The sequence below is a fragment of the Dufourea novaeangliae genome, unplaced genomic scaffold, assembly GCF_001272555.1.
Source record: "Dufourea novaeangliae isolate 0120121106 unplaced genomic scaffold, ASM127255v1 scaffold54, whole genome shotgun sequence".
NCBI lineage: Eukaryota > Metazoa > Arthropoda > Insecta > Hymenoptera > Halictidae > Dufourea > Dufourea novaeangliae.
In genome coordinates, this window is record NW_015373944.1 from 2,483,161 (window position 1) to 2,498,596 (window position 15,436).

Below are 15,436 nucleotides of genomic sequence, written 5' to 3' on the forward strand. Positions count from 1 at the left end.
AAGAAAATATCGATTATTCATGCGGTCTATCTCATAAATTATTTGTCATAAACGGGTTAAAAAGGTATTCAAATACGTTCCACTTTCGTCGATTATGAAATGCCGCGCGAGTTTCGCGGCGCCGTAATTTTCATAATATTGTAATCGAGAACGCCTGCGATAACGATAACGAACGAGAAAAGGAAATTCGTGTGCGCGCGCGCTTTAACAGTTGTACGGCGGGGCACCCGTCATGCGTTTTATTCTTTATTTTTCTTTCTTTTTTTTTTTTCTTTAGCCGAACCAATTAACGAGGAATGTAGCGCACGAGCTACACATAATCCTATCTGCGTTCTATTTTTGATCGCAACAGCTCGTCGAACGGTCGAATATTTTAAGAGAACGATAACACCGGCGATACATTTTTCCAGTATTGTTTTTCCTTTCCTCGTAATTAGAGGGGCCATGGATGGGGTTTCACTTAATTCGATTTTTCGAACGGAAATTGTACGCTCATTCGTTAAGGCAAGATAATTGTGCAAATCCAAGTCGTTTATCTCACCTTGTTAAATGATAGTAACATTTTATACAGATTTTATTATTTTAATTGAATTCACATTATCACAGCCCAGCGATTATGTTTTCTGTTTATTTCTATAAATAATGTAAATTCCAGTCGGAGTGGATATACGTTGGGTTCATTAAAAAGTCACGGAATATTTTAACCACACGTTATATTAATCGTTTCGAGTCAGGGGTTGAACATCGAGGAGATTGTGATCTATCTTCACAAGAATTACTGGTTCAAGTTGAAGGATAATTATTGTATAATAAAACTATAATTTATGGCATGCACAGACGCGAATCACCCGAGTAGACGAAACTTTTAACAAGGATTAACAACATTTTTCCTGTTCACTAAAGCAGCTTAAACGAATAGGAATTTGCATACAGCTCGACGGTACAATTTTCCGATTTCGAAATTCGAATATTTTAAGTTCCCAAAAGAGAAAAAAATAACGTTCTATTTCTTCACGAAGTAATTCCCATTTTTTCAGACATACACTCCCGAGGCTTGAAATCTCAAAATTCCGTCGTCTCGACTCCATCGATCGTGACTGTTCAAGGGGGAAAAAAGTCGTACGTTCTCTCTCTCTCTCGAGGTGCGTGGAGCGTGTATACGTATATGCCGCTTTTAGGCGCCTATTAGAAATTATAATCGCATCACACGGGCGCTCGTAGTAAACGCGCGATACGCGATTTAAAATGCGATTCTTACGCGCCAGGCCTTCATTGTCAGCCTCGTTAGAACCGTGCCACTGCGTCGTAAACAATCGGGAACGTGCATCGTTAACTCGCCGGCGTTAATGAATATGCCGGTGCGCATCGTATAATGCAACCGGCGGAAACCATCACGTAACTACGTTGAATCGATTCCCTCCGTGGGTTTCTTTCTTTTCGTTTAATGGGTCATGCGCGCACGTCTAATTATGCACGCCGCTTGGAACCGAGAATGGGGTAACGAAAGTGCAAGGATACGATCCCTCGGTGTTATATTCTTCCTCCACGTCTTCGACACACCGACACGAAAGGAAATGGCGGATCTGCAGAATATTCTCTATACAACTAACGTGTTGCGCATCTAAACCTCTTGAACTTGCTAAATATTTAGAAAGATATGTCAAAATTCGCCAACGTTTTCATATTTGCTATATCTTTTTTGGAAGAAGTAGACTCTTTTGAAGTACGATATTTAATAGAAAAACTATGAAACACTAAGGAGAAATTCTTCAACTGTACCTGAATGTTACAGTTAGAATCACATAATACAACTGTTTAGAAAGAAGGTTCTTCAACGCCACAGGGAGATCAGTAATAAACAATCTATTCACACACGAACAGATATACCATATATTAAAAAAAAAAAACACGCATACAATATTCAAAAATTAAAAAAAAAAAAAAAAAAGAAACCCTTAGACGTTTCACTTCCCGCCCAAAACAATACAGAATAAGCATCGACCTATCTCTGGAAAATGTGCGTTCAAGAGCACACGGTGTACGAAATGTTCTCCAACGAGAGGCTAAAAAGCATAGAACACTGTGTACCAGAGCGTCCTTGTTGACCATAAGTGCGTAAGAAGCAAGGGGAAGAGAGGGAGAACTGTCGAAGAGAGGTTCAGAGACCTTCCGCGATTCTAGGAAGCGGCTGGAATTCGTGGCGCCGTTTGCTTCTCTTTTCGCCGCTGAAAAAGAGGGTCAAACGACTCGAACTGGGCCCGGCGACTACCTAGTTTGGCTCGTGAGAAACAATCATCGTTGTTCCCCGGGCCGAGAGAGGGAGGGAGGGGTCGCTTCTAGTCTCTTCTCTCCTTCTCCAACCGGAACCATGGGACCGCAGCGGCCAGACAACGAAGGACGATGGTCCTTGCTTTTTACCATTGACGGTTGTAATAACAACCGACTGGCAGCGAGCAGAGAGGGATTTAAACGTGTCTCTCGATTCCATCCTGCCCCTCCCTTCTTCCACTTATTCTTCTTCTTCTTCTTCTTTTTCTTCTTCTTCTTCTTCATTGGCTTCGGTTGGTTTCTTTCGAGCCACGGTTTTCCAAGGAGAACCGAAACACTCGCTCGCGAGTTCTGTGGCAACGGCCCTGTTTTCGGCAGACGTCGATGCCTTGGCGATTTTGGTAATTGGGGACTTCTTCTACCGTTCGGTTCTTCTTTCGATGGAATTGATCCTCGTCCGGTGTACTTGTGCATTTAGTGACGTCGAATGGTTGTTCAATGTATACTGCCGTTCGTAAGTAATAGGACACCTCTCGTAAATATTATATATTTTAAACCACTTTCGTTATTTTGTACTAGCATAAATTTGCCCGTCGGGCTTTAATATTCTCCACGCAACACATAATATTTCTCATAAATACACTACGTATGTTTGTGCAAATATAGATTCTCATTAGATTGATTTTTCGAAATTTTGTTTACCCCCTTCAGAGTACTACTTAGTAGGTTCGAAATGGAAAGTAAACTAGACTAAACCTTAAAACTTTTTACCATACTGAATTCTACACAACATTGTATAAATGCATAGAATCAGTCCTAGGAGACATCAAACTATTTAACTCCTTGCATGGTCCGTATTTATTTCCACAGTGTTCACCAGCAGGTCCTCATTTAAATCAGAGAAATCCTTGTTCAGTCGCACTGAACATTCGCCCCGCTAGATTAAACTCGTTGTCCAGTCACAATAAACACAGGGTTTACCACACCTTGGTTAATTCAGTTTATCCAAGAAACATCCAGATTCATTAACCATCACGAGCCATTCCACTTTCACCTTCCTCGACGGAGGGATACCCGTCTGTTCGAGAGACATAATTTAAACGAATCACCTCGAACATCGAATTTCCCTTCTCGGCCACGGAGTGAACCGTCATCCGCGAGTCCTACGGGCGATTCAATCCAAGCCTGTTGGCGGGGAAGCGGGGTAACTATAAAAATATCGTAAACCCAACGCTCCGCGTCGACAGCGAGATCAGCCGACGATCATCGAACGCCGCGCAGCAGCGGCGGCTTCATGGTATTTATCGTTTTACACCGGCAATATATTCGCCGCGGACTGGACACACACACGTTTTGTCCGGATTTTTCGCGAACGAGTGCGCGCGCGCACGAGGCCCCAGGACTATTCATTCATGGAACGATCGAGGGATGGGGGGGGGGGGGGAACAGGTTCCACGACCGAAAGGTCCCGAGACGCGACGGCCCTCCTTGGATTCAACGGAGATCTCGCAAGCGCGCGCGCGAGCTCGGACGGCTGTAATAAAGCCATTAAGAACGGAATTCCACGAAAGATCCGCTCTTAAATTTTGCCGAGAGTTTGCTCTCCGTCGAGCAAGCGCGCAGGTGCGGAATGAGGAATTATTATCGGGACAAAGGCATTCCCGAGTGGTCAGAGGACCACCCCTATCGATCGATCGATCATCGAACGTTTCGCGAGATAACCCCCCCCCCCCCCCCCACCTCTCTGGTCGGACTCGCTTCTATACTTTGGCTCTTAAGTTTTCGTCCGTTGTACTCTTATTGGAAGTTAAACGGTGCTCGAGTTGTTCGTTTAGGCTGAGAGGAGAGATAAATGATCGATCGTCGCTCGTATTTGCGGTGTTAAACAGTTAATGTGATTTTTATGGTGTTCCATTAGATATAGTAAGTTTGCAGTAAACTAAATTTAAAAGTTATTCCTGCTCCATTTTCCTCCGTAACATACGGTTTTTCATCGTCTTTGTACTTTTTAATTCTGTCATAGAACAATGTGGAACAAATTTCGAACTTTTTCGGAGTTAGTTTGGTGCTGGGCAATGTGTATGGATTGATGGTAGCGGCGGAGTGAACATATTAAAAAGAATAGATAGTTTCCGAGCTTTAGAAAAGGGCAGGAAAGAGAGAAAATAAAGGGATAGGAAAATAGCTGGTAAAAGGGGTAGTAAGTAGCTGGAAACAGGAAGCAATAACCAAATTTTCATGTGCACGAACAGTATAGTGTTTCTCATTGTAGTGCTGCTTTTCAAAGACCACCACGTGGCCACCTTGGATCATCGAGAAAACTAAACGTTCAAAAAAATTTCACATAACCCTTTCGATCCGCCCGAAACCGCCAATTCAAAGTTCCTCCTATGCCACGTTCCCACGTACCCTAAAACCAGGTCAACCGATTTACGATGGTGTGCTGTCTTTCGATCGCGCGTGACCATTCAGCGATTAGTTGCCGCAAGGATATTCACGCGGCCAGAAAGAGAGAGATAAAAAAAGGGAACGGCTCGTTAACAAAAGCGTTAGAAAGTTTGAGAGGACAAGCGGATATTTCGTCGTGTGGAATCGTTAAAGACTCTGCCCATTACCGAGTTCTGACCTCCGAAGACAAGTCTTCGAGGGGTTCCAGCTAATTGCTCCTACGGTTTCGCGGGGATCCGGCCGAGGTGACAAAAGCTTTCACACTCGAACTAGTAATAAAAAGGGAAACGACGAGAGGTGACCTGGTGTTATACCTGTCGGTAACCTTTGGACTTTCCGCCAACCCCCCCCTTCCCCCATTGTTTGCCCCAACGTCCGCAATTTTCAACATCGTAAATCACGTACCGATCCCCGGGACCCTTTTCGGAATCTACCTGCGAGTTTCTATTAGCGGATTCTCTGCCGACCAGAGAGATCTGGAGAGGCTAACCTTTTCTTACGGTTTTGTGCGAGCGGATTCATTGTGGAAATAGCGTGAACTGATCTACAAGAATCTACCTTGAAAACTAGAAAACTAAGAATGATATGGGAAAATGAAATGGAAAAATAACAGCAGTAGGACGTATTGTATAGACAATCGACAGAAGCCTCGCAACTGATGAGAATATATCTGTGGCTGCGAGGAAAAATGCTGCATGTCATAATTTCAACAAATTTGAGTTTACACATTAATCTAGCTGTAGAATATAGGATTCATGTATTTCTAATGTTCTTCTATATCTCGAAAGTGAAAGCACGTGACATACGACGTTTTTCCTATCAACCACGGATACTAGGTTGTCCAGGACAAGTCCATGCCGTTTCAGACGTACAGTGTGTTTATTACCTTTTTACTTGAATAATAAAACATTGTTTAGGAAGCCCAAAAACTGACTAAAAATGCAATACACAATGCGTGGAACGAAAAATGGCAAAATATAACACCACAAAAACTCCATAAAATCAGGGAAAATATACATGAAAAAAGCCCGGGATTAAATTTCTCAAGACAAAATCAAATCACCATAAATAGACTGAGAATTGGGCACACGAATTTAAGCCACATACACATTATAACAAAAGGAAACCTAAACATGTGCGACAATTGCAACATCCCACTAACAGTGCAACACTTAATTATCGACTGCCCTCTATTTCAAGAACAAACAAGAAAGCATCACATACCAGAAGACCTTAACACAAGTCTCAACGATAAAGCTTCATCTGAAAACACCTTAGCCTTCCTAAAAGAAATCAATTTTCTACACCGCATCTAGACTCAAAAGTATAAAAATAGCAGTAACGTATATGTAATCAAATATATGTAACGTAGTCCTAAGTCGCTAATGACCCACAAGAGGTTGATGCGACAATAAATAAACAAATTAAAAAAAAAAAAAATTGACTATGCACAATTCTCGAAGTATGTACATTCCGAGTGTTGCTTCTGTGCAGTATAGTCGTGAATATTCTGATTTTTCTGAAAGATATAAGTGAAAAATCATGAGCAAAAACAGCCAGACGATTACTTAGTCGTCTCATCGGACGTGTTTATAATAGTTGGATAAATTTCTTTCTTGTTGCTTTATTTACAGAGTACAAATTCTCGATGTACACGCCGAGCATGATCGCGGCTGCGAGCGTAGCGGCGGCCCTCCACGGTCTCGATTGGACTGGGAAAAGCGGTTACGGGCTGGCCGGTCTCCTCGACGAGCTTACTCGCATCACGGCTATCGAACAGGTTTGTCCTCTTGATATTATTACAAGACACCGCCGTGGAAAAAGCCTCGGCTAGCGGTGTCAAGGAATAGGTTTAATCGCCACTTGATTTGCACCCGGTTTACGTAAGCAGGTTTAAAGCGCGGTTTGTGGCTTCGCAGTGCTTGGAATTCTATACGAACGATATAAGAGTTCAAGGTCTTCTTATCGTCTCTGAGAAAAGCCTCCCGTTTCGTTGATCACGTGACCGTGGAATTCGACATATGTATCGCGCGGCATTTAGACGAAATTCATCTAGGTATTCGCTTTTCAATCGCAAAATACATCTCGACATTTTCATTTTTTTTTTTTTTTTATAATTTAGCGTCCCTTTACTGTTTGAACTACACAATTAATAATACATATAAGTAGAACAATATACTTTGTAACGTACCCATACAAGTCATGAAATCAGTAGGTATATGATTCAACTGCTTTAAATTTTGGTGTATTAATTAGTAATTGTTTAACCAGGTCTCATACTTTGTTAATGTATATCCAAAAAAGATAAGTGGTAACAAAACAAAATTAAATACCATTAACCAGTTAAGCGTGGAATTTAGTTTTAAAAACCCTCCACCGTGTGCGGAATTAAAATCAGGCTATGACGTGTATACACGTCGAACGCAGTGCAAAATGGTCCTATTATAAGTTTTATGAAAAACGAGGAAGAACTTCATTTTTATTTATCATCCCACCACCCCCTCTGTATAAAATACTCAGCAGTTCTATTGGTAATATAAAGGAAACATTCCATCAAATAATATTCTTATTGGATTTCATTAAAATTTAGAGATTTTATAGTCAATGGTAATTTTTTATTTCTCACGACGTGTATACACGTCGAACGCACCGTAATAAAGATTTGGTTCGACGTGTATACACGTCAAACACACTTAACTGGTTAAATGGAAAATAGAAATTATAAACGCGTCAAGTGCTGGAATACGATAAAGCCACACTGTTCAACCCTGTCGTTGTCATAAACTTCTTCTTGGGATCCATGAATGAGAACGCAGGTGGCCCAGACAGTTCCTCGGAAGAGAGAGCTTCCTGCTTCTAAATAGACGCGGCTGGGCGAAAATATTGCGTTCGTCGCAGGCCGTGGACCCCATGCCGAGCCATTCACGCGTGCACTTTATTCGCGTTCGCCCCGCATTATGAATGTGCGGCCTGTATAGTCTGCGTTTGCTCTCTGCCCTTTCGCGGCCCCTTTTTTTCCCCCTCCAGTGAACATGTGCCCGACACCTGCTACGGCCCCTAATCGAGAGGTTTTTGCGCGACGCCTTGGCTGGATTCGCGAACGATCTCCCAACATCGTCTGTCGTGGAAGTTCTTCTTCAATGGAGTCTCCATCCAGTGACTCCGTTTTGCTCGGGCTTCGTCATCGTGTTAACCTTCGAGGCAAAATATCTTTTTGGTTATCAATCCGATGGCGCAGAGGGTTCGCCATTTTGTGAAGCTTCAGGACACATTACGGTTTAAAGTGCTCCAAACACAAATTTCAGAATCGTATATCAGCGGTCTAAATTCTGTATTAGCAATTGCTTTCTGATCCTTCACGTTCGAAATAAACTCTTCTTAATTATTAACATTTGATACTAACGTGAAATGACATTTGAAATTAACGTGAAATGACATTTGAAATTAACGTGAAATGACATTTGAAATTAACGTGAAATATTAATTGTAATTAACGGTGAACGCAACGTTTGAAATTCCAGGACTACCTTCAAGGCTGCCTGGAGCAGATCGAGGAGATGGTGTCGCAGGCGCACGTGGGCGCGGACGGGGGTAACGGTCGCCAGGTGATGACCGGCGGTTCCGTGACGGGGGGCACCCAGAGGCCTCTGGGGGACGAGATGACCAGCCAGGAGAAGATCCTGGAACACGAGAAGGCGGGCACGCCGACCGACGTGAGGGACGTCCATTTTTGAGAGACGCCGCTGAGGGAAACTCTGGCCAGGGTGACTCTCTGCTGAGCCTAGAGGCCGTGGACGAACGTTTAGCCAGCAGCGACGACGACGCTGATGGGACAACCGCGGCCACGAAGAGGACGAAGCTAAACGAAGGTGTAGAAGAACGAGGAGAAAGCTGAAGAAAACTCGAACGAACCGAGAGAAGATAGACGCTTTTACAGATCGAAGAAAGTTCGAATCGTCGATACACTAATACACATCCACGCACGCGCATACATGGCCGGATTTTTCCCATATGTACAGAAAGAACGAAAATGAATGTTCACAGAAGGAGGGAGAGAGAGACCGGTCGATATTTTTTAGTTCCGTGATCGCGAAGATCCATTTGTGAGGGGGTTTCGTGGACCAAGAACAGTTCGCCCTGAACCACACATCCCCGCGTGTTACGTTTATTTTTTTTTGTTTATTATTATTTTTTTTTTTAAATCGAGGGTCTAGAAGCGATCGCGACCCTCGCGGCGAGGTTTTAGTCGAGAGAGAGAGAAAGAGAGAGAGAGAGTGAGTGAGAAACTGTCCGATAGATTAGTTTTACCCGAGAACGCGACGGGAGGAGCGTCCGGAAAGTGTGCTGGATGGATCATGATCACGATCGGATTGCGGAATATCGTTTACGTCGAGGGATAGGAGAAGGAGAATGTAAGATCTCGTTGTTATTTAGTTGTACACTCGAGAGATCCTGTAAAAAAAAAAAAAAATGAAAAACAAACAAAATGAAAGGTCGAAAAACAATCTCCGTTTCCAATCATGATCCAGAGTGTCCAGATACTTTCCGTTAAGTCTTTTTTGGTTTGTTTATTCGACGCCCCTGATCGGCGTCGCGACGCTTGTACTCGGAGACGCTGAGTCGAACGAGTCCCTCGACTTCTTCGGCCTTCGATCGCGAATCCCTCGTTAGCAGAGACATTGGAAAGATTCACGCACGAATCATAAGGGAGAGATCGAAATTCTTGTAGACGGTTACACTCCCGAAAAAAAAACGCTCCGGAGAAACTTCAATTTTTCGGGACTGGACTAAAATGTCCGCGTAATTACACACACGGGATCTGGTGTTGCAATCTCGCGATACGAACGAGATTAAGAATTCGGCAACTTTCACGTTAATATCGGCCGTGTCGCGGATCCTCGACTTTCCAATGTTTTTGATCAACGACGACAGGGAGTTTATAATCGATCGATCGGATGGAGATATCGGCCACGGGAACGAAGATCGAGAATCGTCTCTTAGCCGTCGAAGCATAATCGTGGAGTGTGTCTTCGAGGAACAGAGAAACCAAGTAAAAAGACACTGAATGTAAAAGCAGAACACTGAAAAAAGGCTGTAGCGAACGATCGGAACGCAGTCGGAATCACGGTATAGAATTTCGACGATGGCGAGGAAAAAGGAAGAGATGGAGGAGGCCCGGAAGGAGTCGAATGGAGGCGTGCTGTTGGGGGAAGGCAATGCAATACGCTTTACGCATCTATTTCGTAATAGAATTATACACTTAATTTTTAGTCCGGACGACTAAATGGAACTATATATCACACCGAGGCTGCGGAAATATCGTTGCCCCCCGTCTCTGACGTGTTGAAAGGGGGGGGGGGAGTGAAACGACGACGTAATACCGCCGCGACGTGTCCTCCTCCGTGAGACAATGAGAAACAAAACAAACAAACGAGAAGGGAAAACACACACACAGATGTGTATGTGTGTGAGAAATAGAACGGGTTACAAGAAAATTGTGGAGAGAAAAAAAACGAGAAAAAATGTGCACATAGTCATGTCGAGTCACTTAGTGTTTTGTACATAGGTATATATACGTACGAGGATGGAATATGTATACATATATACACGAGATGTGTGTGTGCGTGTGTGTCGAGCGTGCATGCAAGGTGTGTGAGAGTATAGAGATGATCGTATATACAGGAAGATACCGCGAGTAAGATTGTGTATGTAAATGTGTATCGTGAGCGAGAGAGATATTGTTAGACGATAAAGCCCCTATCCCCACTCTTTTTGTATCTACGTTAATTGTTTATCCAAATGAGGTTTCACCGAAGCCCGTGGCGCGACCCATCGCTTATTCCAGTCGGTTCCTAAGGTCGGCCGCGCCGGTTCCCCCGCCCCTCTTGAACGCTGTGTGTGTGTGTGTGTGTGTGTGTTCGTACGTACGCGCGTGTATAAAGTTATTGTGTGTGAGAAACGGGGAAGAAGAGCTTCCGAATCTAGAGAATCGGTTTCGTTGACTGCTTCCGGGTGAAACGGATATTTTTTCTTTCGGCGAACTTTCCACGGGATTGGTTCAGTCGGTTCTCGGTATTGGAAGATCAGAATGTGACGCGAAAATTCAGTTCTTCTTTCGGTTGTTACTAAGTGGAAATGTGCTGGCAAACGAAGTGACTCGATTGTTCAAGGTCACCGAGAATTCGAGCTTGAAATAAGGTACCTAAATCGTTTGACGTGATTTAATACAGGGACGTCTTGATCGGCCAGATTAATGTTCTTTTTCGTGAACGTAACCGACTGCAGCCATTCAAGTCTGTCGAAGTTTTGACCGTGGCTTTTATACGCATTGCGTATTTGCAATAGTCTAAAGTCTAGTGTAGGACGATGTTCGAGAAACTTTAATCGATTTTTCGTTTTATTCGGCACACCTAACGGACGATTTAACGGGGTAATCAAATTTGTGTAAATTGATTATTCGTATAAAAATCGGTATTTGTTTAAATGTCCGTGATCCAGCGATGGGATATTCGAGTCTCGAAACCGATCCTTTGATCTGGCGTTTCTTTCCCCTTGTATCGCGGCTGTAAATATGTAGGTAAGCTATACGAGGCGTACGATTAAGAGTTAACGCGTAGTCCGTGTAAGATAGGGCGCAATGTAACGTGGCAGAGCGACAGAGTAGAAGAGAGAAAATAGAGTGAAATAGAGGGAGTGCTTAATGAAGAATGGACTTAGCCGTCTCAGTGCTGGGATTGTTGATGTGTCTCTACGTTTGAACCTATTTCGATAAGCTTGGATAGCACGTAGGATCTCTAAATGTGATTTTCTCCTGGGCAACATTGTTGCAGAGGGAAACTTTAAGTGTTTTTCGCGTCATTGTTCAAATTCGTGGTGTTTTCAAAACTAATTTACCTTTGTCTCGATGTGAAGGTGCTCAAAACCAACTCTCTATTTCGTCATTACTTTGTCATAAACTACAGCTCTAATACGAGCAACCAAATTTTTCAACGGATTGAAGCTCTGCATTCAATGCAGAGAAATATTGCACAATACAAAAACGTTACCTGTCTCTAAAGCTTCGAAGAGTTCTGCAGCTTATCGAAATAGGTTCTCGAATAAAAGCCAAACTCACTACACCAAAAAAAAAAAAAAAAAAAAAAAAAAAAAAAATTTCAGGAATGGCCCGAGCCTCGATCATCGATCGTCCACTGTACGCTATTATACGCCTATACACATGCACTGCTATAACCGTTTTTCGTAATCCGTACGTTTACACTTAAAAGCTATTAAATAATCGTAAAAGTAGAGATGTATGTACTTCGACCGAACGAGAAAAATAAGACTGAAGGCGGCCTTCAGTTGTTTCAAGTTAGTATAACCGAGATATTTGAAGGACGGTGGTCGAGGCTCGGCCCAGTAGGCGAACCTTCGGAACAAGGATCGAGATACGCGATCATGCAAAACAGAGAAGAGAAAACACGAAAGAAAAAACGATGAACGGGACGAGAATGAAAATATTAACCCTTTGCAATCGGAATTTCTAATTTTCCATACATTTTGTCCCTTCAAAGGAGACAGTCGAGTGCAAAGGGTTAAACCTGTTAGTACTTAAAGAAAAAAAAAAGATGAAGAAACGAAGCGTCGTCGATGATAGAGTAACGAGAAAGAGAGGAACGGAGTGTTCGCGTTCCGCTCCTCGCTCGTACCCGCATTCCGACTAAACGATAATGGGAATAACAGAGCCCAGTGCCACAAAGCGAGAAACTAGTTAGTAAACATACTCTTCAGTAACCAAATCTTAGTACAACGTAGAGATCGAGTAATATAAAAGAAAAAAAAAAAAGAAACGGTAAATTATCCCGGCTGGGTACGCACGGCTGACCCCTTTCCTTACTTGTACTACTAGTGCATGGCGTATATTGTAAAACGCGTTCTGTGCACGCAACCTATTTTACATCTGTGTATATTACGTACCTTGGCGAAACGGGGAACGAAACCAGTATCGGAGGCGAGTTTTCTCGACACGAGGCCTCGTTCGCTACTGTTCAGACTAGTTCGATAACGTCTGGTGTGATTTTAACAACGATTGCACGTTACGGTACAGATCGAAAGATCGATGACTTTTCATATGTTGACGTTGTTTGACGAATTTCGGCGGGGCCTGTTAATATCGAGTGTCCAATGGAGAATATTTTTCTCCCGATGATGTAAGAGAAGTTACAGAATTTTTGTTTATTACCGAATGGGGGAACTAGATTGTTTGAACGGGAGACCTATTAATTATTTATTTTTCTTGTAACCGATTCGCGTTAATTTTATAAGCACGTATTTATTTATGTCACTTAAGAGGGTGAACATTGATTAGATGTATAAACATCGAAGCCCTGTATTTGTTCATAATGCTTTATTATTTGTTTCTATCAATGTTAAGTCTCGGGTATGTATATTATTAACCGAGATTTGTTTATTTCACAATTTTTCAAGGGGCATTTTATTTTTGTTTATATCGCTTTGAATTAATGTACATTGATTGTCCATAGTATCGCGTTGAATACTTACGATGATTTCCAGTACACTTACATTAATTTTCTAACTTATATTAGTCCATACTTGCTTAGATTTAGGGTAACTTGTACTGAAATTTCAAATTCGTTTGTATTAATTATTTCTCTCGGGTCTTCTGTTCTCGTACCTCGCTTTAACTTATATTATCGAATTTTCATTTATGTTAATTATTTGAGATCCTCTCTGTTTCTTACAATTATCATGACACTGCTATTGCTTTTAAATGCAGAAATCAGGCTACCATCGTTGTCTTTGTATAGAGCAAAGTGGAAAATAGATTCCCTTTTGGGAAGAGCGAACAATTTTTTAGACTTTTGGACCTGATAACCGTCTCCGAATTTGCGTTTCGTCTCCTATCGGGCAACCCCGTGTTTCCGCCCCTGTTCTAGCACTTTAAGGACACAATGAGCTTGCGTCACCCTTTCCTTCCTTTCACCGGCCGAACAGCAATTGTAATTAGCGTCACAGTGAATGTACGTTTTTTTCATCAGCAACTTCTCCAGTTGTTTATCTCGTTCGATGCGAGTCACAGGGCCCCTTCCCGTGTTTAACGACAAGCATCACCGCGCTCGTGCTTTTCCTTTAATTTATCAATGAAAATACTTCCTGTTGTTTTTGTGCAGGTGAGACATTAATTGAACTTCTGATCAGTGAATCATTTAGTATAACCGTACCATATATATCGTAACAATTAATAATAATTAAGGTGGAAGGTCATGCGCTTACCTGTTCTGCCATTTTTCCTTCACCAATAGAGATACATCTACAAGTTAACTACATATCTCGATATTTATCCTTGTGATTGAAAAATTAATTCGATTAACAGTTGTTTGTTTGTTGGACAATAATGTAGTTGTAATTTTTGTTGAGATTGAAGGGAAGCACACTGGCGCCGCGTGATACTTTACCTGCGAATCTTTTCAGTACCAGCCTATACATATATACGCGATTTACTTATTACACTCGACTATGTTATTCACAGAAGTTAGAATTTGTTGTTTGTTCGTATCTCTTGAGAAAATTTACCGTTGAATCGTGTCTTAGAACCATTCGAAAGGATTTGGTACTGAAAGGATTCACACTCTTTTAATACTGTGTGAAAGCTGCCCATGATAGTTTCCACGATTCAGTGGATACGATAATGTTTTCTCGATATGAGCTCGAATTGTATTGCATGTTAGAAGTTTGTCGCTATTCGCGTAATTTATGGTTTACAATGAAGATACATTAAAAAATTTGTCATTCTGATACGATAACAACTCGTTGTCAGTTTCAATTGACGAGCTCTTATCGAGAGAATACTATACTGGATCGTACGATTGCACTGTATGTACATACAATAGTAAAAAATGGTGAACACATATTGGTCTGAACGAGTTAATCTGAATATTCAAGATTTTAAATGGACAGTTCTACTAATCAATGGGTTTCCCCAATACACGACAAAAGTGTTAAGGGCAATTTCTATCGCTGACTCACTGCCAGATAGTATGAAAGAGAGGGAGGGAGAGAGAGAGTGTGTGTGTGTTTTGTGTGTGTGAGAGAGAGAGAACAGTAGGCGTAATGTACTCGCATCGGTTTTTGTATGTTACTATGTATATTTGTTGTATCAGTTGTTTTCTCGATTCCCGAAGCAACGTAATAGTAATACCACTGATATACCTCAGGCACCGCATATACACACCGCTCGGAAAACCGCATATTTGTATAGTTTTTCACCAGTCCGCCGTAAAGGAGCAAGTGAAAGTGAAAAAAAAAGGTGGGAAAAAAACGGAAAAAGGAAAAAACGACGAACGAAGCAAACGACACTTATGCGTTACTTTTTAAATCCTAGCACGTAAAGATAACTTTAAAAAAAAAAAACGGTAGATGCGCGCGAGAGAGACATGTACCGCTGAAAATATGCAACACAACCACGGTACGACCACTTTGTACATACACCCTCCCCCCGTGCGTGATGCGACGCACAGTCGATTGAAAAATAAAGTATTGGTATTTTATACAGTCAACTGGTGTGTTTTTTGTATTTGTCACTGTCTCGTCCAAAAATGGGAATATCTCTTGTCAGTATATTAACTCCTGAAAATTAAATTAATCTCAAATTGTTCCGTATCCGGCGTTTGGGTTTTTCAACAAAGGTGTAGTCAGCAAAAGCAATTCAACATGGCCTAAA

General features: G+C 42.0%; 1 protein-coding gene across 1 annotated transcript in view; it reads left to right on the plus strand.

Moving 5' to 3' along the window:
- The window catches only part of LOC107185964 (G1/S-specific cyclin-D2), a 44,173-nt gene extending 35,557 nt beyond the window's left edge, over window positions 1–8,616 (plus strand). Inside the window, exons 4-5 of the mRNA XM_015573740.1 lie at window positions 6,351–6,496; window positions 8,238–8,616. Coding sequence (XP_015429226.1) covers window positions 6,351–6,496; window positions 8,238–8,450 — 359 coding nt within the window. The 3' untranslated portion in view covers window positions 8,451–8,616. The remainder of the gene's footprint in view (window positions 1–6,350; window positions 6,497–8,237) is intronic.
- Window positions 8,617–15,436: the final 6,820 nt, after the last annotated feature.